Source organism: Esox lucius, chromosome 17 (genome assembly GCF_011004845.1).
Source record: "Esox lucius isolate fEsoLuc1 chromosome 17, fEsoLuc1.pri, whole genome shotgun sequence".
Lineage (NCBI taxonomy): Eukaryota > Metazoa > Chordata > Actinopteri > Esociformes > Esocidae > Esox > Esox lucius.
The window spans coordinates 5733720-5758617 of NC_047585.1; the positions used below are offsets into that span (position 1 = coordinate 5733720).

The following is a 24898-nucleotide window of genomic DNA, read 5'->3' on the forward strand; positions in this document are numbered from 1 at the left end:
ACACGCAGAGCAGAGCGTATTGGATGGCGCTGCAAAATGCTGTGGTAGCCATTTTGGTTCAGGGTGCCACACACTCTGTCCTGACCATCATGCTTCCTGTGACATGTTTGACAGTTGGTGTCCTACAATGAGGAAGCATCCTTCTGCCTACTCTACGGTGTACAAAATCCCTGCATGATCAACCGAAGATTTAACATAAGACCGTCTTCCTGTCTTCAGTAGTGCTTCATGGCCCAGGTGAAACTCTTTTTCTTATTTTGCCATTCAAGTAATGGCTTTCTCACTGCCACTTGGCCTGTCAAACCTGCAGTCTTCCCTTCACATCTGAAACTGAGACTGGCTTACTTCAACTAGTGTTAAGATGTGCTTGAAGCTGTTTTCCTGTGAGCTGTCTATCACGCAAGCTGTTGACTCTCAGAAACTTGTCTTTTGATTCTGTTGTGGCTTTGGGTCTGCCAGACCTCTTCCTGTCAAAGTTTCCTCCAGTTCCAATTGCCTTTTGATGGTGTAGGAATCTGTACTCAGTGACACATTGGCTTTCTTTGCAATTTTTCTAAAGGAACGACTTACACTTTTAAGAGTTGTAATGGTCTGTCTGTGTTTCTTTGTTAATTGCCCTTTTCTAACCATTATGATTTAAATATATTACACCCTGCAAGTAGAATACTGTCCAAATAATGCTTAAGAGTGTATAGTTACACAATGTGTTCCAACACTGCTTTCATAAGAACAGAGTTTTTTTTGTCATCAACTAAATTTGGGACACCTGTAGGAATTCAACTTTCTATTCTTAATTTACTTTCATTGTAATTTCATTTACTTTCATTGTAAGTAATGTTAACCCATTACTTCCTTGAAAAATGAACTCTGAAATGTACATTATTTTAACCTCTGGCAGTTACTGCTTACCTTTGTATCATTTCAGCTAATTCACTGTACTAGAACTGCTTAAATGTAAAGAAAAATTAGAAAAAATTAGTGGATTAAAGTGTTCTAAAACTTTTGACTGGTAGTGTACATTATGATTTTCATATATATATATATATATATATATATATATATATATATATATTATTCTTTACCCATAATGCACTGTTGTCAATTTCATAAAGATGATATATGTTACAAAATTGTTCAATTTTAGGTTCTAATCATCTTGAGGGGGCAAATTTTAGCTTAGAATTTTGATTAGAACGTTATCATGTTATTCAACATGGTTACTGCTTGCCTTGTCTTAAGCACTAAGATGCTTTTGCTTTGATCTAAGATAGGACGTTAGTTATTAAATGATCTGCAAAGTCTCATCAGAGATTTTCTAGTTACAACTTGTATTGTTATCACCAGTGACTGAGTCATACCTCATAGTTTCAGTAGAGGGCAGGAGCCCCAGTTCCTCCAGCTAAGGCAGGACAGGACAGGACAGGGTTGCTCTAGCGTGGGCCGCATCGCCTAGTCTCGTGGTGTCTTTGGTCAGGCAGCCTGGAGCCCTTGGGCGCTGGCAAGGGGTGCGGCCGGCCGGGAGGGGCCCCCTCAAAAGCCATCTACAAGGGGCCACACCCACAGACTCATTACGGTGGAGGGCCGTTCTGGGCTCTCCTTCCCGAGAAGAACCGACGACGGCCATTTTTAGAGAGACCACATGCTGTGGCTTTAGGTTTGGGCAAATGGGGGAAGGAAGGTTTTTCTTCTTTATTTTCACAAGAGTAGCAGGCAGAGTCCTAGCACAGCATTGCTTTGGGAGAATTTCTCTATTTGGGTTCCTTTATAGGTTGAAAGAAAACATATTTCCTCATTGTTTCAGCATCTCCATATTATTTTGTTATATTTCCCTGTGTGTTATTTACAAGCCATTCATAAGGACCCCACACATCCATGTAATTGGAGTTTGTCTACTTTAGAGGTGGAGTTTGATAAGTTTTAGTAACCCCCCCCCCCACCAAAAAAAAGAAAAGATACTATTCCATTCATGTTTTTATGATTTTGGGAGTGAGAGATTTTTTGTTTAACTTTTTACTCTAACTCATACTTTATTTTCCAGCAGGGCAGTTGAAGGGTGTGGGTGAATAGAAAGACGCTGGGTGGTCTAAAGGAGAGAAAACCTTAGCTTCCTTTGCTTCCACACATATGGTGCGGCTTGGCCTTTTTGTTTTGTTTTAGGGGTTTAAGTAATAAAGTTCTCTTTAGGTAGGACATGCTTATTTTACCTACGTATAATGTTTTTCTATTTTTGAGTCCTGTTCCTTCTCTCTTTTTCTTTACTTTGTGTCTCACTAGGGTTTTCAACTGAATGATTAATAGAATTTTGACTTAAAAAAATATACAGTTTTAGAGTGGAGCTATTTTGTACAATGATTTAGCACATTTGCTTAGATTTGTTTCAATTTTTCTCCTCCATCCATGCTCTCCTTTCCTTTTCTCCTTTGTTTCATAGATTCTTACTGTTCTATAATCCTGATAAGTTAACCACTTTTAAGTTTTGTATCTTTGAAAGCTCTGTAAAGACTGTGTTTTTCTCTCTTCTGATCAATATCTATAGGAAGTGGGGACACATCAATCTACCTCAATGGACCAAAAACGAGTCATGGATCCTCTCGGTCAATAAAATGCATCTGATACTGTTGTTCACTCTGCGAGAAACTAGAGATTAACATCATACTCCTGACATGCCTAAAGATATTATCCCTCTTGCTGAAGCAATATGTCTCCTATAAATACACAATACAGTCCCCATCCCAAACCACATCGTTATAGACCCAACATCAGATCAGAAAAGCTTTGAAGGATCCTCTGTTTCAGAGGAGAAAATCTGCAAACATGGATACTTCACCCTGTGAGGCAGAGACCAAAGGATTTGCAGAAATGACTTTAGTTATGAAAAGAGAGTTATGTATCACACTGGAGCTTGAGAGTTGTCTTTTATCAACATTTTAGTTCAGCCAGACTCACGTGACAATTGAAGAATGGCACTGATCTTATATAATTTATCAAGCGTTTGACATGACGAGAAAAAAAACATGTTACGTATTGAATTGAATAATACTCAAGTCACGGTAGATGTGTCTGGCACTGGAAGTTTAGCAACATTAGAGGAATCCGTATATTGTATTGGACCATTTAAAACCCTAACTCTCCCATTCAGGGCAATTTCATGCTCCGGAGTTTTCATAGGTTGTAGCAACAGTAAAATGTGATAGATTTCCATCTCACACAGGACAGTTAATCAGAATTGAAAGAGTTTTGCATCACACACACATTTTAGGAATTGCTTTCCTCTTAGGAACGCAAACATTGAGTCCAATATAAAATCAGATTTCTGATTGCCCCTAAACATAAATACTACCCCAAATTCTAACCCTTACTCAGTTTCTACATTTTACCCTAAATGCCTCAACCAAACATTTTATTTTTCCTTTTGGGGACCTGCAAAATGTTAGATTTTACTTGTCTTTCTCTCTTTGTAGATATTTAAGACCCTCATCAGCAGAGTAAAATGTAAACACAAAAACACCCGTTGCAAAAGGATTTATTTTTATTTATTTTATTTACATAAGGAAAACTAGCTGAGACCAAGGTCTCATTTACATTGCAGACCTGTATTACAACATGAAACAATAAAAACATGAATGAGACAATATTTAAAAATGATATAAGTACAATTGACTGTAAAATGTTCAGTCAGACACTTTAAAAAGTGCTATGGACACAGTGTTCTTCAACCTAAGATCATCCTGAAGATTATTCCAAGTTTGAGGGGCACAGAAGGTAAATGATATTGTACCTATCTTAGATATGATTGTGTCCAATCCTGCAATCGTGTTTGATAAGTGCTGTTTTTAATTCAATTTTGGAGGTAAGATAATTTGGAAGTTTCTGTAGGACAGCTTTATGAACAAACAATAAAAAGTGTCTTGCCCTTTTGGAAAACAAGGAATCCCAACCAACAGCAGTATATAAAAGACAGTGGTTTGTATTTCCTATCAAAAAAATAATTCCCATCAGTATCCAAAGTTTTTGGATGATAGTTGATTTTTGTTTATTAAGTTCAGGCATTCATTTAAAGTTTAAATGTGGTTATTGTTTTACTAGAAGATCTATCTAGGCAACCAGGTTTTTTGGCAGAAATGTCCTGGAGCTTGATAAAGTTCTTGATGCCATTGATGTAAACAACACAAAGGAGGCTTATAACTTCAAAGATCCACTACAATAATGTACTGTAGGTATGAGGTTATTTTCTGTATACGCATCCCTTTGTCAACACCATACCCACCCTTGTTGTGGGTGGTTAGAGGGAGACATATTTCTTTACTTGTTAATGTAAATAGTGATTTTCCCATTAATCAGAGCATGAAATGTATCGCTCAGTATTTATTTTATTTACTGTCATTTTGTTGTTCATCTGTATCAAGATTGTCAATATATTTGGGCCTCACTGTACAGCAAAGTTATTTCCATAAAAAGAACTAACCATTTAAAGAAGCTGCCTGATGTCACACATGGAACAGATCAGGTTGTATGAAGTAAGATCTCTGACCAATACCAAATAAAATAACCAAAAAAAGAAAACCCCAATTTAGTCTCAAACCTTCCCTCCCGTTTGGCAGCCCTCCAGTTAGGGGGTTATGAGCTCCAAAGCCAAACCTCAGCAGCTGTGGGTCTGGGGGCACCCAGCACGTGGCGCTAACCCTTTCCATCCTGCAGGGGAAAGGTGGGGGTCGCCTGGGCTGCCCCCAGACCCACCAGCCCCAGGGCTCCTCACAGTCTTATGAAGACTCCAATAAAAAAAGCCAACATGAAAGATCAAGTGGTAGCTAATTGTCCCAAAGGATTAAAGTGATAATGACAAACATCACATGAAAGACTGAGCACAATGGCACACAAACACACACACCACCACCACCCAGACTCATGGGTTTCTTTTAATTGTGGTGTACCCTTTTTTGCACATATATTTCCCCTTTTTCTCCATGTTGGTGGTGTCTCTAGAGATTACTATGAGGTGTTTCATCAGGGTTTGATAACGTCTCACTAAAAGGCGCTTGCACACAAATGGCAAACTACACAACAGCCGTTAGGCACTGCCATCAGTCATTAGTCACCACAGGAACATTTCCTTTCACATGAAGTAGTGCTGCTGCACTGCCCATGTTGCGGATGATGCTGTCCAAACTCAAGAATTGCCAAGGTTTGATTCTGATTGGTGTTTTGTCAACAGCTTTATTACATGTTACTACATTATTTACTACATGTTGCACCAGAAACCAACCAAAAGCACATTATTTTAACTTGTTTAAACATGCTCTCAAGGTCCACTGTAGGGTCCATCATTCAAAACTTTCTCCCGTCTGTCAATAAAGCAAGAAATGCCCCCATTTATATTACTGAAATATAAAACAAGGTGTATGTCAGCAATTATTACACTTTTTGTGCCCCAATTTCATGATATCGAGTTGACAACTGACGTCCTGCTTCATCGCCAGCAACTAGGAAGTCGGGACCAGAATCCTTATGTGCCAGAAGGATGGTACTCTCTGGCCTTCTACCTCAATTGAGCTTGCAGGCGCCTAAACTGCCACAGAGGGTTGATAGAGCATGATGAAGCAAAGCAACCATTTTCAAGAGCTAACCCCCCAAACCCAAATGGTGCTGGCCATTTGCAATACCCTCTGTGGGACCCCCAGGCTAATCCACAAGCAATGAACAAGACAAAAGGTGGACAGAAAAGTGCTTTTTGTTGATTTCAAGGGAAGTGCTTCCTCAATGGCCGAAAGCTCAAATCGATGCTCGCAGCAGAGACGTAAAACATGTATTTGCACTGTTAAATTAAAATGTTCCTAAAACTCGACATGGCAGTTACATAGGCAGTCACAGTGTAATTACAGTACAGGCACACGTTGTTAGATCGTTGTTACGACTGAAACAGGATTTGGGGATCTTTTGGTTGCCCTCCAGCTTTACAGAGTATGGACCTTGGGGCTGCCGCCTTTCTGACTATGTCGCATAACCCAGACACAGACAGACAGATTACAGACTACCCTTTAACTTGTATACAGAACGAAGGAGGCAGTGGGCTCTGTTTAAAGTTGATGTATTGAAGTATTTCAGTGTTTGTAAAATGTATGTCTGCATGTTATAGTTATAATAGCCTGCTGTAGGCCTAGACTACACTACATTGGTGTCCACTTGCATCATGCTTATGAACTACGCTTGTGTGAAGAGTAACATATTGTTAGTTCTTAAACTATAAGCAGAATATGCTAATTTAGCTTGGGCGGAGCAAACAACCAGCATTCAACACACACTTTTCAATTGGAAAGAAATGATCACACAGGATTTCTGTTAATGGTGTTGACTGGTCATAACCAGCATGGCAGTTTCTGGATTGTATTGCCAATAACTAACAAGCAAAGTGGCAATTCAAATACTATATATTACATTAAAGCTAAACACTGCTGTCAACCTGCTGTAGATTAAATAGATACACTCAGCATTTAATTGGAGGCAGTAGCCTAATCAATTTAGGGTATAAGTGAAATTGTATAGCTACAACTCTGATCAGGGTGTCAGTGTGGCTTAAGGAAAAAAATGATATAAAAAAGTTGCCTATTGTCATGTAACTCAATGTAACTCTTTGAAAAAAAAATCTCTGCTGTACTCAGAACAATTCATGACTCTTGGACCACGGGAATGCGTTTTGAAATGAAGCAGCTTCTGAAGTTTCTACATCCTATGCTAGCTAATGGGAAAATATGGTCATTTGTTTTCCATTTCCTGAGAATTGTCTGGTTTTTATCAGACAGTAATTAATGTTTTAGTGATACCTGCCGCTATCTTCAAGTTTTTTGCTCTCTGTGTATACCGCTCTCCCTTCCTCACCCATTTCTTGCTTTTTCTCTCTTGCCCTCTCATTTTCCATTGACATGCCTGATTAGTTGACCACACATAGTGGAAATATAACACAGTCATGCAGCCTGCCTTAGAGGCAAAATCTCAGTCTGTCCCTGACCCTGATTCCCTACCACCACATTTCCATCACCAAGCAAGTAAAACACATCTAATCATTTCAATTTCCCCCATCCATAGCAGTATTATTAACGTTGTTAATTTTCGGAGGGTTTCAGATTGCGGGGTGGGGGGGTGTTAAGGGAAATGCATTACCCAGAGAGAGAAAGAGAGAGATCTTCCATGGACTCCCATTCCATTTCCCCCAGTCTAGCTGGCTGCTGTTTCCAAAGCCATAATGGAACTCGGGAGCCAATCTGACCGACCAAGAACACAGTTAAAGGCATTTAGTGCAGTAAGGAGAACAAATAGACAGACGGGCGGGACAGACTGACGAACACAGAGACAGACATTATTTTAAGTTTGTTTGTGAATCAAGATTAAATTTGTGCCATTCCCATTCACACAAATATTTTTCCTAGAACTATAATGCATTTATATACACTGCTCCAAAAAAATTAAGGGCACGCTTAAATGAAACATCTTGAAATATATAAAATAAATCTATATCTTTACAGTATACTGTTTACAGTATAATTCGTTGAGAACAAAATGCTGTGACAACGGTCAATGGAAACCAAAATCATCAACCGATTGATGGTTGGATACAAACTCACACCAAAAATCTAAGTTAACAATTGAAATCACAGGCTGTTCCAACATGCATGAACCTCTTCACAGCAACTCATAATGTGACTCAGTAGTGTGCATGCCCCCCATGTGCCTGTATGCACTCCTGATAACATCTGGGCATGCTCCTGATGAGACAGCGGAGGGTGTCCTTGGGGATCTCCTCCCAGACTTGGATCAGGGCATCAATAAGCTCCTGGAGAGAATTCGGCGCTACTTGGGGCATCGGATGCACTGATACATAACATCCCAGAGGTTCTCAGTTGGATTCAGGTCTGGGGAACGTGAGGGCCAGTCAATGGCATCAATTCCTTCATCATCCAGGAACTGTCTACACACTCTGGCCACATGAGGCTGGACATTGTCCTGCACCAGTAGGAACCCACGGTCCACTGCGTCAGTGTAATGTCTGACAATGGGTCTGAGGATTTCATCCTGGTACCTAACAGTAGTCTGGGTACCGTTGGCTAGCACGTGGAGGTCTGTGCGACCCTCCAAGAATATGCCTCCCCAGACCATCACTGACCTACCTCCAAACCAGTCATGCTGGAAAATGTTGCAGGCAGCATAACGTTCACCACGGCGTCTCCAGACTCTTTTACATCTGTCACATATGCTCAGTGTGAACCTGCTCTCATCTGTGAAGAGAATGGAGCGCCAATGGTGGACCTGCCAATTCTGATGTTCTCTGGCGAATGCCAATCGAGCTGCACGGTGCTGGGCTGTGAGCATAGGTCCCACTAGAGGATGTCGGGCCCTCATGCCACCTTCATGGAGTCTGTTTCTGACAATTTGGTCATAAACTAGCACAACAGTAGCCCGCTGGAGGTAATTTTGTAGGGCTCTGGCAGTGCTCCTCCTGTTCCTCCTCACACAAAGGAGCAGATACCGGTCCAGCTGCTGGGTTTCGGGGTTGTCTGGTTGTTGCCTCTCCAGTGCACCTGTTGTCACTTCCACTTGCACTCAAAACAGGTGACATTGATTCACAATCACTTATGCTTCCTAACTGGACAGATTGATATCCCTGAAGTTTAAATGACTTGGTGTAATACTGTGATGATAACGTGATCACTTAATTTTTTTTTATAAATATACACTATAGTTCAAAAGTTTGGGGTCACTTAGAAATGTCACAGTTCTCTAAAGAAATCAAGTTTTTTGTCCATTAAAAAACATAAAATTGATCAGCAATAGAAAATTATGGTGCTGATTAAAGAAGCAAGAAAACAATCCTTCATAAGACTAGTTGAGTATCTGGAGCATCACCAGTTGTGGGTTCAATTACAGGTTTAAAATGGCCAGAAACATAGACATTTCTTCCGAAACTCATTAGTCTATTCTTGTTCTGAGAAATGAAGACTACTCCATGTGAGGAACTGCCAAGAAACTGAAGATCTCGTACAATGATATCTACTACTCCCTTTACAGAACAACACAAACTGGCTCTAACCATAATAGAAAGAGGAGTGGGAGGCTCTGGTCCACAACTGAGCAAGAGAACAAATATATTAGATTGTCTAGTTTGGGAAACAGATGCTTCAAAAGGTCCTCAAATGGCAACTTCATTAAATAGTACCCACATCAGTCTAAACTTCATAAGAGGCGACTCTTCTCTTCCATCTAGGCAGAGTTGCAAAGAAAAAGCCAAACTTTAGACGGGCCAATACAAAGAAAATTTTACATTTGGTTAAAAGAACACCCACAGAATAAGATTAGTAAAAAGTGTTATGGACAGAGAAATCTAAATTTGAGGTGTTCAGTTCTAAGAAGAACATTAATGAGATGCAGACCAAATGAAAAGATTCTGGAGGAATACTTGCCACCATCTGTCAAGCATGGTGGAGGCAATGTGATGGTCTGGGAGTACTTTAGTGGTGGTAAACTAGAAGATTTGTACAGGGTAAAAAGGATCTTGAAGAAGGAAAGCAATGACTTCATTATACAATGCCATGCCATACCCTGTGGACAGCGCCAGTTTCCTCCTACAACAGGACAATGACCCAAAGCATAGGTCCAAACTACGCAATAACTAATTAGGGAAGAAGCAGTCAGCTGGTATTATGTCTATAATGGAGTGGCCAGCACAGTCATCGGATCTCAACACTACTGTTGTCTGCTCCTTGGGGTTTAAGGCCAGGTGTTTTTTAAAACCACTATGTGACATCTGCTCATGTAAAAAGGGCTTTATAAATAAATATGATTGATTGATCTCAACCCTGTTGAGATGTTGTGGGAGCAGCCTGACTCTGTGGTATGTAAGAAGTGCCCATCAAGCCAATCCAACTTGTGGGAGGCGCTTCAGGAAGCATGGGGTGAAATCTCTTCAGATTACCTCAACAAATCGACAACTAATTGCTGCAAATGGACGATTCTTTGATGAAAGCAAATATTATTTGAATTAAAAATCATTATTTCTAACCTTGTCAGAGACTATATTTCCTATTCATTTTGCTATACTTCCTATTCAAACTCATTTCATGGATGTTGTCATGTAAAACAAGGAAGTGTCCCAAACTTTTGAACAGTAGTATATACAGTGGATATAAAAAGTCTACACACCCCTGTTAAAATGCCAGATTTTTGTGATGTAAAAGAATGAGACAAAGATAAATCATGTCAGAACTTTTTCCACTTTTAATGTGACCTAAAATGTGAACAATTCAATTGAAAAACCATCTGAAATCTTCGAGGGGGGAAAATGAAAAATAACAACCTTACAATAACCTGGTTGCATACGTGTAAACACCCTTAAACTAATACTTTATTGAAGCACTTTTTGATTTTATTACAGCACTCAGTCTTGGTTTGGTTAGGAATCTTTTAGCATGGCACATCTTGACATGACAATATTTGACCACTCTTCTTTGCAAAAGCGCTCCAAATCTGTCAGATTGCGAAGACATCTCCTGTGCACAGCCCTCTTCAGATCAACCCACAGATGTTCAATTGGATTCAGGTCTGGTCTCTGGCTGGGCAATTCCAAAACGTTAATCTTCTTCTGGTGAAGCCATGCTTTTGTGGATTTGGATGTGTGCTTTGGGTCGTTGTCTGAAAGGTCGTTGTCTGAAAGGTGAACTTCATCTTCAGCTGTTTAACGGACACCTCAAGGTTTTGTGCCAAAATTGCCTGGTATTTGGAACTGTTCCCTCAACCCTGACTAAGGCCCCGGTTCCAGATGAAAAAAACTGCCCCAATGCATGATGCTACCACCACCATGCTTCAATGTGGGTATGGTGTTCTTTTGGTGATGTGCAGTGTTGTTTTTGTGCCAAACATACCTTTTGGAACATTCAAACTTGGTTACATCAGACCATAACACATTTTCCCACATGCTTTTGGGGGACTTGATGTTTGTTTTTGCAAACTTCTGCCGAGTTTGGATGTTTTTCTTTGTAAGAAAAGGCTTCCGTCTTGTAACCCTACCCCATAGTCCATTCATATGAATAATATGGGAGATTGTTGTCACATTTAACACAAAGCCAGTTCTTGACAGAAATTACTGTAGTTCCTTTAATGTTGCAGTTCCTCTTGGAAGCCTCCCTGAGCAGTTTTCTTCTCGTATTTTCATCACGGCTTTTGCTCTGAGATGCAACTAAGAAAATGTCAGGAAAGTTTATTTGTGATTAATAAGAGTCACTTAAAATGATGGCAGGTGTGTAATGACTTCTATTTAAAATGAGTTTCAATGTGATTGGTTAATTGTGAACACAGCCACATCCGCAGTTATAAGAGGGTGTGCACACTTATGCAACCAGGTTATTGTAAGGTTTTTATTTTTCATTTTTCCACCTTGAAGATTTCTGTTTGTTTTTCAAATGAATTGTTCACATTATAGGTCACATTAAAAGTGGAAAAAGTTCTCACGTGATTTATCTTTGTCTTGTTCTTTTACATCACAAAAACCTGGGATTTTAACAGGGGTGTGTAAACTTTTTATATCCACTGTATATATTTACAAATCGGTTGGTATTAGTTCTGAATGCTGATTGGCTGTAATTTCTGGTATATGAGACATCACATCACCTTTAATATTCCACAGCTGAGCAATGTGTCTAGACACTGTGTGAAACATAGTGCCTAAAAACAGCTCTTAGCTGTGGTATATTTGCCATATACCACAGCTATATTTAATAAATACATAAATATATGAAATTCTGTAATTGGGATATACCAAAACAGTCAAATTGGTGATATAAACATACAAGTACTAATCAAAAGTTTGGATACACCTACTCATTCAAGGGTATTCTTTATTTTTACAAATTTCCACATTGCAGAATAATATATGGAGAACCAAAGGAGTCAAAATTGAATAATTAAATATAGAAATAACTAAATAATAAATTAAATATATTATTTTAAGTGGCACATTATTATAACATATTTTTATAATGTCCCTTTTAAAATAATGATATAATATGTCATTATAATACATTGTATTTCCAAATGTTTTTCATCAAAAGTATTTCATAAAATCATAGCCTTTTTCATAATATCATGACCTATTTCATAATTACAAGGATATTTCATAATTAAATGCCATATTTCGTTGCATATTTCATGATCACGGAGGATATTTCAATCAATGCAAGCGGGTGTTGGTTAGCCAGTAACACTAGCTTCACGAACAGTTGCTCGTTTGAGGGCATTTAAACTGTTCAAGCGAAAGCGTGCACAACCTATATAATCAGAAAGTGTAACTATGTTCAGATTTAACCTAAATTAAAATCATTTGCAATGGTAAACTACCATCACATCATTTGAAGTGATTTAGATTTTCTCTGAATAATATAAACTGCATGGAGATAGACATGTTTCACAAGGAGCACACCAAAGACCTATGAGATCCTATTGTTGAAAGGTACAGATCATAAATAGCACTACACGTATCATGGAACACTATGAACAACTTCTTATGAAGTGGCGGCAAGATCGTCCAATCAAGACATTGCATAGATCAGGATATCCCTGCGAAATTGATCAAAGAGCTACTAGAACACTCATCAGGGTGGCTAGAAGCCGATGCCAACCTTAAAGATGCTGCAGCGATTTTTGGAAAAACCTGGCACTCTCAACATCTTAGAACCATTGTGCGTATTCACCACAAATTTCAGCAATGTGGTCTAGGATGGAAAGACATTTCTCACACAAAAATATGATCCCAGCCAGCAACAATTTTCAAATCTCCCAAAACCATGTGGGAAAATGTGCTATGGTTTGATGAAACCAAGGAAGAACATCACCTTGCACACAGCCGCTGATTTCAGAATCGCTCTACGCAACTTCCTGGAACAGCATGGGGCCTCAGGAAAGGAAGGTTATAGTCATAATCTGAGATTCCCTTTTGGTGAGTCACTTTTGGTGAGGTTCCCTTTTTGATGCCACTATGGGGGCTTTCACAGTGCCGCTAAGCCATGGACAAATCATCAAACTTTATCAAATTGTATTTATAAAGCACATTTCTCACAAAATGCATTTCAAGTTTTTTTGTACCAAACTACTTTTGTGGACTATGTAGGGAATAGGGCTTTATTTGAAACACGGCCTGAGGCATTTTGCTCTCCTCTTATTACCATCTATGGGCTCTTAGTGGTGGTTCTGCTTGAACTAGGTTTCCTTTTCTTTCCAATGTTCATTAATACTTAACACTTTACATTAAACTGAAATGAGAGGGTAAGCTACAGCATCTATACTAGTAACAATTGTTGCTAAGTGGTTTTCTTCTCTTTTAGGAGAGTTTTTTATTCATCTGAATGCGTGTGGAATACTGACACTCTAGGCTGAAGCCAGGGCCAAAAATAATGGTTTCTATAAGATTAAACTATCAGACATTATACAACCGTGAAAGGCTTCTACGGGGCCACTCACAGTGTGTTGAGCTCCACCAGAAATCCTACAACAATTCACACATGGCATGCCGAGAGGGTTGCAATAGTGGGAAAAGAACATCCCTGCCCCAGAACACTTGTAGGAAAGCCAACACATCTGTAACCGAGCTATAGAGTGCAGGAACCTGCCCCAGCACCAAGTGTCAAAGGCCTGCAACTCATACTCTTAGTGAGACCTCAATCTTGTAACCAAGGTAGCTGACTGCTGTGTAGAAACTAATAGGGGAATTCTGGGCACCAGGATTACAAACAAGGGCCAGGCATCAATTGAGAGTAATGGCAACTCAGGTGTGGGCCACAGCATCTCAGTCCCAGGCCCAGAGATGCAGACAATTGGACGTTAGACTGGTAACGAGGCCTTGCTCAAGAAGCCAGAACCACAGGTGTAAATATTTGGGCCCAGAAGGCACACTCTGGCAACTGCAGCTTCATGGGCCAGTTGGGAACAACAAGAAGGATGGACAGATCTCCAAGTGAAGGAGAGTCTGCAGCAACTGGTGTGCGAATGCGTCCACACTGAGGATTGTTCACATCTTCCATAAAGAAACAACAGTAATGAACATTTCCCTGCAAGGCAAAGAAGTTGACGCGAGCCCTGATGAACCACTCCCATATCTGCACAATTACATTGTATTCCAAAAAGGAAGGGGTAACACTCAAGATGAGATCTGCACTTAGGTTGAGAAACCCAGTGAGGTAAAGGTCACGCAGGGACATGTCGGTGGTGATGGCTCCAAACACACAACAAAGGTGCAGCCCTTCCACCATTATGACACGAGACTCCACAATGAAGCACCTGGATGGCCCAAGCAGTTTGGAGCATGTTGAAATATCCTGTGCATGCTGATTCCAGTCCACCAGGAACGGCCACCTTCATCAGCCAAAAAGATGCTCTGGGGTGCATGTAATCACCAACACTGGACAACTGTGTCGTTGAAAAACCTTGCCTGGTCCAACTAATCCCTGTTCAGTCTACTTAAGTGTTCTAAACAGCCCCAGCCCAATAGAGTATTTATAGGATAAGATGAAATGTGCTGTTCACAACACGAAAGTACCGCTCTCCGATCTACAACTGCTGATGACATTGCATCAGCATAGACCATTAGTCCCGTAGAACTTTTGAGACAATCCTTGCCTGAATTCTGGCTGTTCTGGAGGCAAATAGGTCCTACCAGATACAAGATGGGGGAATCTAATAAATTGTCCACTGAGTGTATGTACGTGCGTCTTCAATCATGAGGGTAAAAAAGCTGAGCTCGACCATGCTCTAAAACCCCCGAGTTAAGCAATTAGAAGAAGACATTCAAAATCTACAACAACCGTCGATTTCAAAATGTATCAATTACGTTTTTTATGGTTACCTTGGTTGGTCCAGTGTGAGCCGCTGCCTCCTGTGCCTTGTAAGGCTGCAGCGTAGGTTCGAATCCAGCTGGCGGCTCTTTACGACACTTTCATGTCCAATGAAGCATAACAAATGGAGCAAAAAATATCCCTTTAAATAATTGCTTTTTTTGCAGTGGAACACCATCTCCTTAATGGCCGATTCCAACCCCTCCCCAGTTCCTAATACTCCCTTAACACCCGCCATTTGCCCCTATTCCTAAAATCCAAAATCCAAACCCCAAAACAAAAATAGAAAATAAAACTGAAACAGCTTTTTGGAAAGGCTGTTAAGTACTTAACAAAATCTCTAATTATAGCTGTTGGATTGCCGTTTGAAGAGAACTGCAAATGGGAACCCGGCAGAGATTTCAGATGAATAAAAAACTCTCATAAAAGTGAAGAAAACCACTTAGCAACACTTGTTACTAGTATAGATGCTGTAGCTTACCCTCTCATTTCACTTTAATGTAAAGTGTTAAGTATTAATGAACATTGGAAAGAAAAAGAAACCTATAAGCTCAAGCAGAAACACCACTAAGAGCCCATAGATGGTAATAAGAGGAGAGCAAAATGCCTCAGGCCGTGTTTCAAATAAAGCCCTATTCCCTACATAGTCCACTAAAGTCGTTTTGAACACCAAGGCCCGTGCAACGCTTAAGGACATGCCAATTGGGACACAGGCAAAAAGTGTCAGGAGTTTGTTGCCACGTATGATGGATATATGCTGTGTTTGTAAGTATTAATTCAATGAAATATGCATGAGAATTCCTCTCACATTTTTTCAAGCCTATACTTAGACTCCAGTTTATTTTCATTTGTGGCAAGGTAATGTTATTTATGACGCAGTTCATATTACTTGTGGGCAACGACTGGACTGAGAATTTGTATCATTTAATTGATGCTTCAAACTGTAATTCCCGAGATGTACATAGTACCTTTTTAAGCAAATTCATACTTGCGTGTGCTTTTGGTGATTGTGTGTTCATACAGAGTACACTGTCCCACCGGTCCCTATGCTCTGCTTCTGGTTGGTATAATAAAATAACGAGTGAAGGTCAGTCGGTGAGCAGACTGCTAAACTTAGTGGTGTGTTCATGTGAGGGCTAGACTCTCCAGAAGACAAGCCATCCCCTGACCATGCCTTGTAATTGAGGAGAAAATAAGGACTTAAATTATATGTTTATTTTTGACAACAATTTTATTCTTCTGTCCTCTCTTTTTGAGAAAAGAGACACCCCACAAGGATGCTTGAAATCAAGACTAGCTTATAGAAGACTATTGAAGCCATGGCAACTGTTTATTTATTCAACCAATGTATAGACTAATCAATTCATCTTAGGAGGCATTCTGGAAATACTATATAATAAAATTTTAAATAACAAGAGAGTTGATTCTCTGAAGTTGCAGTAGGTCTGTACAGCTTTGTGAGAATAGTGACAGGAGGTATTTACTTTTCACTTACATGTCCTTAAGCCTAATATCTACTATGTTGAATCACAATTCAAGTGTGGCATGGTGTTTTGCCCATCACAAAAAAAGATTTAACCTCTATGTAGGCTACTTATCTTGATAATGTAATATCAAGATACTGAAAAGGTAAAACACTTTTTTGAATATGGATTCAATATTTTTTTCTGGAACATCAGAAGTCAGTGTTCCCATTTGATCAAAACAGTCAGTAAGTGAATATCCCAGCCAATCACAATACTGGCATAATACTAAGAAACACCATCATTCCACTATATTGCACACAAACGTTGCACAATTACAATGCTATAAAAAAAAAGATTGTACAAGAGAGGGTGTGGTAAGCTACCTTTTCATTATGGCTGTGCTGCAGTCATAGGAAGTCATTTTTAACAAAAGATTTAGCGTAGAATTGCTTTTTTACAACAGGTTTAAAACAACATTGATAAATGTATTTATACGATTTCATCATCCCCATAGGAAATAGTTCCTACACAAAATGTATGTTGTTACTCAAACCAACTTGTTGTTTGTTCTAGTTGCACTGTTATTGTTCAGGCTGGTCATTTATTCGAGTTGCTAAGGGCATTGGGCAGTCAGCCAGGCTGTTGTCAGCGATAGCACTGTCTGTAGTCATACATATAGAACATCATCTGGCTCAACAAGCAAGCAGATTCACACAATAAGCTGTAACCTATGTGCCAGAACCTTCTACACCAAAGGAGAACGATTTTAATCATAACACTGATACTTTACTAGACAATGCTAAACAAGCTCTTTCACCTTGCCTTTCTAATGTTACCCAGATATGCAGCTAAAGCCTGTCACTTTGAAGTTTAAACTGAAACAAGATAGGTGGTACAGTAGACCTGCTTCATTTAATTTAACCAGTTATGCATACTTTATATGTCCATAAACATGATGCTGTTGCATCCACCAATGTAAAACCGCTGCCTCATCCTGAAACCATTATGAGCTGGTCCAACGGAGATCACGGTTTCAACATCACAGAGGCACACAGCTACATCTTCACAAACATCCGTTGTTACCATGCATCTGCAATAAACCACACATTGGAAAATAATGTCCTGGCTAAATGTATTCCTTCCGAAAATAATTTTAATACATTTTTAATTAATCAAATCTTGTCATAGATTTATACATTTTTCTTTTCTATTTACAGCATCCTAGAAAGTGTTTTAACCAATCACAATGCTTATTTGATCAACAAGTTTTACAGTACCTTAATGGCAGGAACAAGTAGAGTATACTATTAGGCTATCCATGGAACATCTAGCGTGCTCTTTAAATCCTGCTAAATTGGGTAAAGCAGCCAAAAGATCAGGTTAATTGCAGTAAGTCAGTCAATTAAAATAATAAAATGCTACAGAATAACTGCATCTGCATTAAACAGATCTTGAAACACCAAAAGAGTGTTTTTGGTGTTCAGACTTTTGCAGCAATGCTACCAGCTACTCAGGTGTTATGGGATGTTTCAAAACATCACATAACGCTTTGTTTCCGTACTTCAGGGAACAAAGGGATACCTCTGATTTGTTCCCAACTTGTGAAAGTGAGTTGAAGTACAGCAACAGTGCATTCAGTGAACTATGGCATGTTTTACATTCACTTTTCAATGACAATGTACAAAAGCTATTTGGATGCATAAAAAAGTTATTTGCATGACAAAATGATTCCCTACAGTATGCAGGTTCTCACTTGAACAGGAATTGATTGAACTGTTTTATCATTCACTTGCCACCATCTGCCATTTCTCATTTGAGGAGAGATACTTGCTTGTCTTTGTGACGCTTTTTTAATTTGAAAAAGGAGCAGGTGTATGGACCAACATAAATTCTGTATTCAAGAATGAGCTGTTTGTATGTACCCAAAATACTGTATTTCTGTATAATAAAAATATAAATGTTGTGAAACATTGTCAGATCTTTATTAATGCAGATACACAATGTATGTTTTCTTATTTTAACATTATATTAACATATTCTACATAATTTCCCATTAAGGTTTAAAAACCTTCAAGTTGGTGGTAGCTCACATGCCACTAGTTTAAGTGATTTCAGAAAATATGTGTTTCAAAATATGAAACTTTGGCATTTAGCAGACCCTGGAGGGGGGGGGGGGGCGATGATAACATAATGGAAACATCTAAAAATATATTGAGATGAAGGATCTAATATGGAGTTGGACCCCCCTTTGCCTTTAGAAAAAAACTCCAGTGCTTATTAGAATGCTGTCATAATACAAATCCTGAACTGTGTGTCATGGGATATTGCACCATTCTTCAAGAAGAAAAGCCTGCAGTTCTGGGATAAAAGAGGTGGAAATCTACACTGCGCTAGGCACTCCAGAACTTCCCAGAATGGTTTAAATAGGTTCAGAAATGGTCATTGTGGAGGCCATGGAAGGTGTTATCCTGGTGTTTATTAAACCACTCTTGAATTTGTTTAGTGTGTTTGAAGGCCTTATCATCCTGGAATATTGGAAAATCATGACGAAACAGTGTATGCACTGCAGTCTTGTAAATGACTCCCATGAGATGGCTGCCCATACCATTACGGATACCCCACTGTTTTTAACAGTTGGCAGAACACATTGTGGGCTGAAAGCATTCTTTGGCTTTCTCCAAACGTAAACCCCACTGGACGTAGGAAATAGGCTGAAAGATGAGTCATCAGATCATAGAACTTTTTTGATCGCTTAGGAGTCCAGGTTCTAGTGCTCCTTACAACAAGTTCTGTGTCTTTGTGTGTCGGCCTTGGACTCACATAAGTTTTCCAACATAACATAAGTTCCAGATGTGTGAGCTCATAATGTAAAGTTTTTGTTGAGACTGGGTTACAGAGGTGCTGAATTAATTCTGAGGTAATTTTTTTGAGGCTGTGCATTAAGCACTGATTCATTCCTGTTAAGTGATTCCTTTTAAGTGTTCATCTATCCCTGTCCAAAAGCTTTGACTTGCGAATATTGTTCCTCATTGCCTCTGCAATTTTTCTATGTTCTGCGTATGCTGGCATGATTTTTGAGACTGTTCCCCTTACTTGACACAACAATTAAGCAGTTTTTGTGACCAATGCACCTGCAATTTGAGCAACTACTTAGTCTCTTTAGAACTCTGTTGGTTGCCTGATGTTGCTTTGAAATCTTAAACATCAAAGTGCCAATTTTCAGAATTGTAGAATGCATAGCAGCATAATAAAATAATTTATATCGGACTATAAGTTATAGGTACATATACAATTATACAATTATAAGTTATAGGCACGTATACTGAGAGAACAGGCTAGGCTATTTAACCTGAATTCAGTAATGCAGTCACATTGATGCCAGCAGTGTGTAAATTACCTGACGATTAATATCAATTCATTATTAACAGCCTTTAAGCCAATCTCTGAAATTGGGGAGGTGGGATGTCTTCTCTTCTCCACCAATGGCCTCCATCCCCTTTCCTTCGCTCTCTGTTTTACTGACTCTCAGCGAATCTTCAAAGCACGCAGACCCTGTAATTAAGGGGCGGGCTCTCTGTCTCTCCAAAGACGTCTGTGCGCGCCTGCCGTAGTTCTTCCAAACTGTCCCGTGAACACGAGCAGAGAAGAGAACCGTCGATCCGACTTCCCTCTCGACTCTTGGGATTTTGTTTCTCAGGGATGGCCGCATCTATTCTGGAGGTATGGAACATACTTGTATGTGTTTTTATTTAGTCTACTACTTAATGTAATGTTACAGTTACTCCTCGACAATACTGCTGTGTTTTTGGTGCACTGAATGTGGAGGTACATTTTATAAGCATTACGCACCTTGATGGAGCACTCTTTTCCGACGACAATTTGGTTCAGTTAATATAGGAGAAAAGTTCCCCATTAGACAATATACACTTTCATAGGATAGGACAAAAGATTGTGATGGAAGAAAAACGCATAAATATGACTGTCATTGGCATTGTCATAGTTTAATCGAATATTCTGCCTAAAAAACCTTTGCCATAGCCTATGCTGCCAAAATTAGGCCAATCCCAATTTAGTTTGAGTGCCACCAACAGCACAAAAGTTTGTTATTAACTGACATTCATGTCATGAATGTAAGAATAGTCAATCACATGCCACTGCTATTTAGTTTTTTTAGGCCTATCCAAACAGATTGCTACCTTTACGCACGTTGTTTCAAATAGCAGACAGAAAGACACGGCAAACATTCAATTCTGAATGAGAGAAGAATGGTTAGCATCAAATATAATTATTTCTGAAAAGTTTGGTTAGGCCTACTGATTGGCATACAGACTGAAGGAAACGGTATATGCCTGACAAATCAGTCAACAGAAAATCAACACGCAAAGCAATGTATCTCAATTCAGCCTTCCAAATAATAAGCAGACGTAAACGGGACTGTACGAACTTGATTCCATAACAATTACAGTATTTCTAAGCTAAAGCAGCAGGGACATGACGTTCCAACTTAGACGGGGAGGTGATTGAACATTTTGAAAATACGCATTACTACCGCAGTAAATTTGGCTCCGTGATTGGCTGCAATTAACCTGGAAACAGGAGCTAAAGGCAACAGGATACGTAAAATCGACCGCAGGCGCATCGAAGGGAGACGGGGGAAATCCACCCTCAACCCCCGCGTGATTAGGGAGTTTGTTGCTTCTGTTAAGAGACGAGAGGCCTTAAGTGGAATAACTGGCCTTAAGTGGAATAACTTGTGTCGGTTGAGATAAACGCTTAACAAGAAGTTAACAGCATAGGGTAAACTGTCCCATTGGCAAACATGCACCAGCAACAGAAAATATCTATCCAAATCTAAACTAGTTGGCTATAGGCCTTGGCCTGCACACCATATAATGAAATGTAAGCCTAAACATTTTGGATGTTTCTTGAGCATCTGGCATAATCTGGAGTCTCTGGCACTTCTGTTGAGATGAGGCGAGAAATTCGATATTTAAAATCTGCTGAAATCTGTCAATTTGACCTATACTTTTCTTCAGGCAGAATGTATCTACTGTCTTTTAAAAGTCGTTAGGACATTCGTTGGAATAATGTAATTTTTTTTCTTATTGACATATCCCAATAAACAATGTTTTGACAAAAAAAATAGAGAGAATGTGGGTGAAAAAATAACTTTTGATTGGAGCCTATTGTTGCTGGGCATAATCCTAACCATGTTTCCAAAGCGACCATTGGAGAACATGCAGGGCAAGATTTCTGTAATAGACAGTAAAACCGTAACTGCAGCAATTACTGGGTCTAAAAGCAACATTGATAAACATTATTCAGTCACTATTATATAATGTTCAATAACTATTTTCTATTTTCTTTCATTTGTTAGTCTCTTCGCAAAACCCAAAAGATATATGCATATAACCAAACGATAATTCAATTTATATTCAGCTGAAATCAAATAAGATTTGCTCAACTCTGTTATACTTTTAGATGGTAAAGCAGAGGAAATGGCCTGCCTAACTGTTTTGATTAGAGCTGACACCCACAGAAGCTGCAGTACTACTAGCCATTTCCTGTATGTAATCCCTCCTGTCTCCTCTCCTCTTCAGGAGGAAGCTCGTTACGGGTCCAGTCCTCTTGCTATGCTAACCGCTACCTGCAACAAGTTTGGTAACACTAGCCCCGTAAGGGATTCAGCCACGCCAGGCAAGGCCGGTCCAGGCAGCACCGTTCCTGGCAAGAAGCAGTACGCCATGACCTCGGAACTCCAGGGACAGAAGAATGGCAGAGGAGGTGGGGAGAACATGGAGAACACCTACACCGGGTCTTTCGGCTCCGGAGGTGGGCTGCTCACGCCCACTGGGAGCCCACCGCCATCTTCCGGCGGGTACACTTCTGAGTACAACCCCTTCTCCCACTCCTTCCAGACCTCCGTGTCCCAAGGCCAGGACCAGTCCCTGCTGGTGTCCAAAGCCCATGCCACGGCCGACTGCCTGACCAGCGTCTACACATCCCTGGACATGACCCATCCCTATGGCTCCTGGTACAAGGCTGGCATCCACCCTGGCATCACCACTGCTCCCTCCAATGCCACGTCGTCCTGGTGGGATGTCCACCCAAACTCCAACTGGCTGAGTGCTGCCCAGCCTCAGTCGGATGGTCTCCAGGGCTCCCTCCAGCCCGTCCCACCCCAGGCCTCTCTCAGCCCTCAGCTGCCCAGCTATACCTCCGACTTCACCTCCTTGAACCCAGCTCAGTATCCATCCGTGGGCCTGGGCTCTTCAACGCACCTACTCCAGTCCTCCCAGCACATGCTGCCTCAGGACATGTACAAGCCGAAGCCGGTGTCCGGCGCGGGGCTCATGGAGAGTCCAATGGGCCTGAAGCCCACCGGTGGGTCTCGAGGGTACGGAGGAAGCACTCCTGGAAGGTCATCCTGTGACTGTCCCAACTGCCAGGAGTTGGAGCGGCTGGGGGCTTCGGCTGCTTCCCTGAGGAAGAAGCCGGTCCACAGCTGTCATATCCCGGGCTGTGGTAAGGTCTATGGGAAGGCGTCGCACCTCAAGGCCCACCTCCGCTGGCACACTGGTGAGAGGCCCTTTGTATGCAACTGGCTGTTCTGCGGGAAGCGCTTCACTCGCTCCGACGAACTGGAGAGGCATGTGCGCACACACACGCGGGAGAAGAAGTTCACCTGCCTGTTATGCAACAAGAGGTTCACCCGCAGTGACCACCTCAGCAAGCACCAGAAGACGCACGCCGAGTCTGCCCTGCAGCAGGGAAAGAGTGCCGAGGGCGAAGCCCAGGACGCCAGGAACGAGGAGACTGCCGACCCCAATAACCGCAACACAGCTGGCCAAAATAACGGAGGAGTCTCTGTCGACCTTGCCAACACCGCAGAGGAGAAAACCGGCTCAGGCAACGGAGTGGAGTCAAGCAGCGGACTGTTGAAGATTTAGCTTCATGGCATGCGTTGTCTTGTAGGGTTCTTTGAGGCCCCCGTTGAAGTGGTTCAGTGTTTTACTATGTATCCCAAAAGAAAGCATTCATTTTGTCAAAGGACCCATTTCATATAGATAAAACTAACCGGACAGGTCGGTTGGAAATGTAAAATCTGTCCAACATGCACACACACACACACACACACTCACACTCTTTCTTTTAATTATGACAAACCACTGGTGAAATTCAATCTGCAAGAGCAGAAGTAAAAGGACTAGGAAGCCCAAAACAAAATGAGTGTAGTTAATGTAAGGGAGTTTAAGGGATATTGCGCCTCCTGAACGTTTTTTTATTGTACTTTAGACAAATAGTTTAATCAGATACTGCTAATGTTTTGTTTTTGGGTTTGCAAATGTATGCTTCGACGTTTTATTTAATTTTATATTTACACAAATAATCTAATTTATGTCTTAAATTATAAGCAATAAAGATTATCTTGCATTTTTCAGGCAGTTTTTATTTCCTAATAAATGGCTAGATAGTTTAAGCTAGCCATTGGTGATAATTTAGTAAATTAAGATTTTTTGTTTCCTTTTATTTATTGATTATAATTCAGATAATGTTGGTGCTACCGTGTTTGAAGATGTATTTATAGATCTTGAAGTTAGTTGTTTCTGAAAACTACTATCAACTTAACCTTTCTATTTTGAAGTCTGCACAAACTGCCAAGTTAATAGTTGATGAAGGCTTTGAGTGTATATATTGTGCTTGGCTGATTCTAGAGCTGTAATGTACGGTGTGTTATTTTTCTACCACTATCTGTTTTGTTGATAAACCTCTTTAGAACTAACTCTCATGAAAATGACAAAACAATAATATCTCTCAGAAGGTAAAGTAAGATAGCGATCAGGTATATGTTCATGTGCAAAGTTTATCACTTCAATGATTTGAGATATTTTGAAGAATACATTTTTTGTGTCATTAAAAATACGTTCTGACTGTAATGATGTAGGATCTTAGTTTGAGACATTTTGCAACTGCAGGAAAATAATCCTGCATTAACAAGAAATTTGAACTCTTTAAATATACAATTAATTGCAATTATTCAGCAACAGGTTTATCGAATCAAGGTCCTTCATCTGATCATGTGAAATGAGCATAGTAATGAAATAATGTATTTAGCAATTCAGCATGAACTCGGTAGATGAATATGAATGAGTGACATGTTTTGAAAGTCATAATATGGATTGTTGCTTTAGTAAAAAACTATGCAATTGACTTAACTTGTTGGTGTTATTTTAAGTCTCATATCAATGTTTTCACTGTATATTATATAAGTAACAGATCCCAAGTCTTATGGTCAAATGTTACTTCAGACACATTACATGCATTTGTTTCTCTACCCTGGACATCCATCCTCCTTAACCTCTCCATCCCTCTATTCTCTCCATCCCTCTCTCCACCCCCTCCGTCTTGCCTAAATCTTACAGTAATCCCCCTCCACCTATTCCGCCTCTTAACCAAAACACACTCATTATATTCTTGCGGGCGCCACAAACAAAGCGGTCGACCGAGATGAACTCTGTCGACACAATGACCTCTTTGACAGCAGCACTGTAGTTACCCTGGAGA

The 24898-nt window shown here is 40.2% G+C and overlaps 1 protein-coding gene and 1 long non-coding RNA gene across 3 annotated transcripts; one reads left to right on the plus strand and one right to left on the minus strand.

Annotated features, from left to right (window-relative positions):
- Positions 1 to 16914: 16914 nt before the first annotated feature.
- Positions 16915 to 18861, minus strand: LOC117592911. Its single transcript, XR_004574642.1, has 2 exons — positions 17611 to 18861; positions 16915 to 17423 (listed from the first exon to the last, which is right to left on the minus strand). It is a non-coding gene; the product is annotated as an uncharacterized LOC117592911 (long non-coding RNA).
- Positions 18862 to 19016: 155 nt separating this feature from the next.
- Positions 19017 to 24527, plus strand: sp7 (Sp7 transcription factor). 2 transcript variants are annotated; one of them, XM_020045112.3, is made up of 2 exons: positions 19017 to 20068; positions 21934 to 24527. In XM_020045112.3, the coding sequence occupies exons 1-2, from the start codon at positions 20033 to 20035 to the stop codon at positions 23281 to 23283; spliced, it is 1386 nt and encodes a 461-aa protein (XP_019900671.1). In that variant the 5' UTR covers positions 19017 to 20032; the 3' UTR covers positions 23284 to 24527. The 2 variants fall into 2 exon arrangements, with proteins under 2 accessions (XP_019900671.1, XP_010904145.1); XM_010905843.4 differs by having other exon boundaries at positions 19019 to 20053.
- Positions 24528 to 24898: the final 371 nt, after the last annotated feature.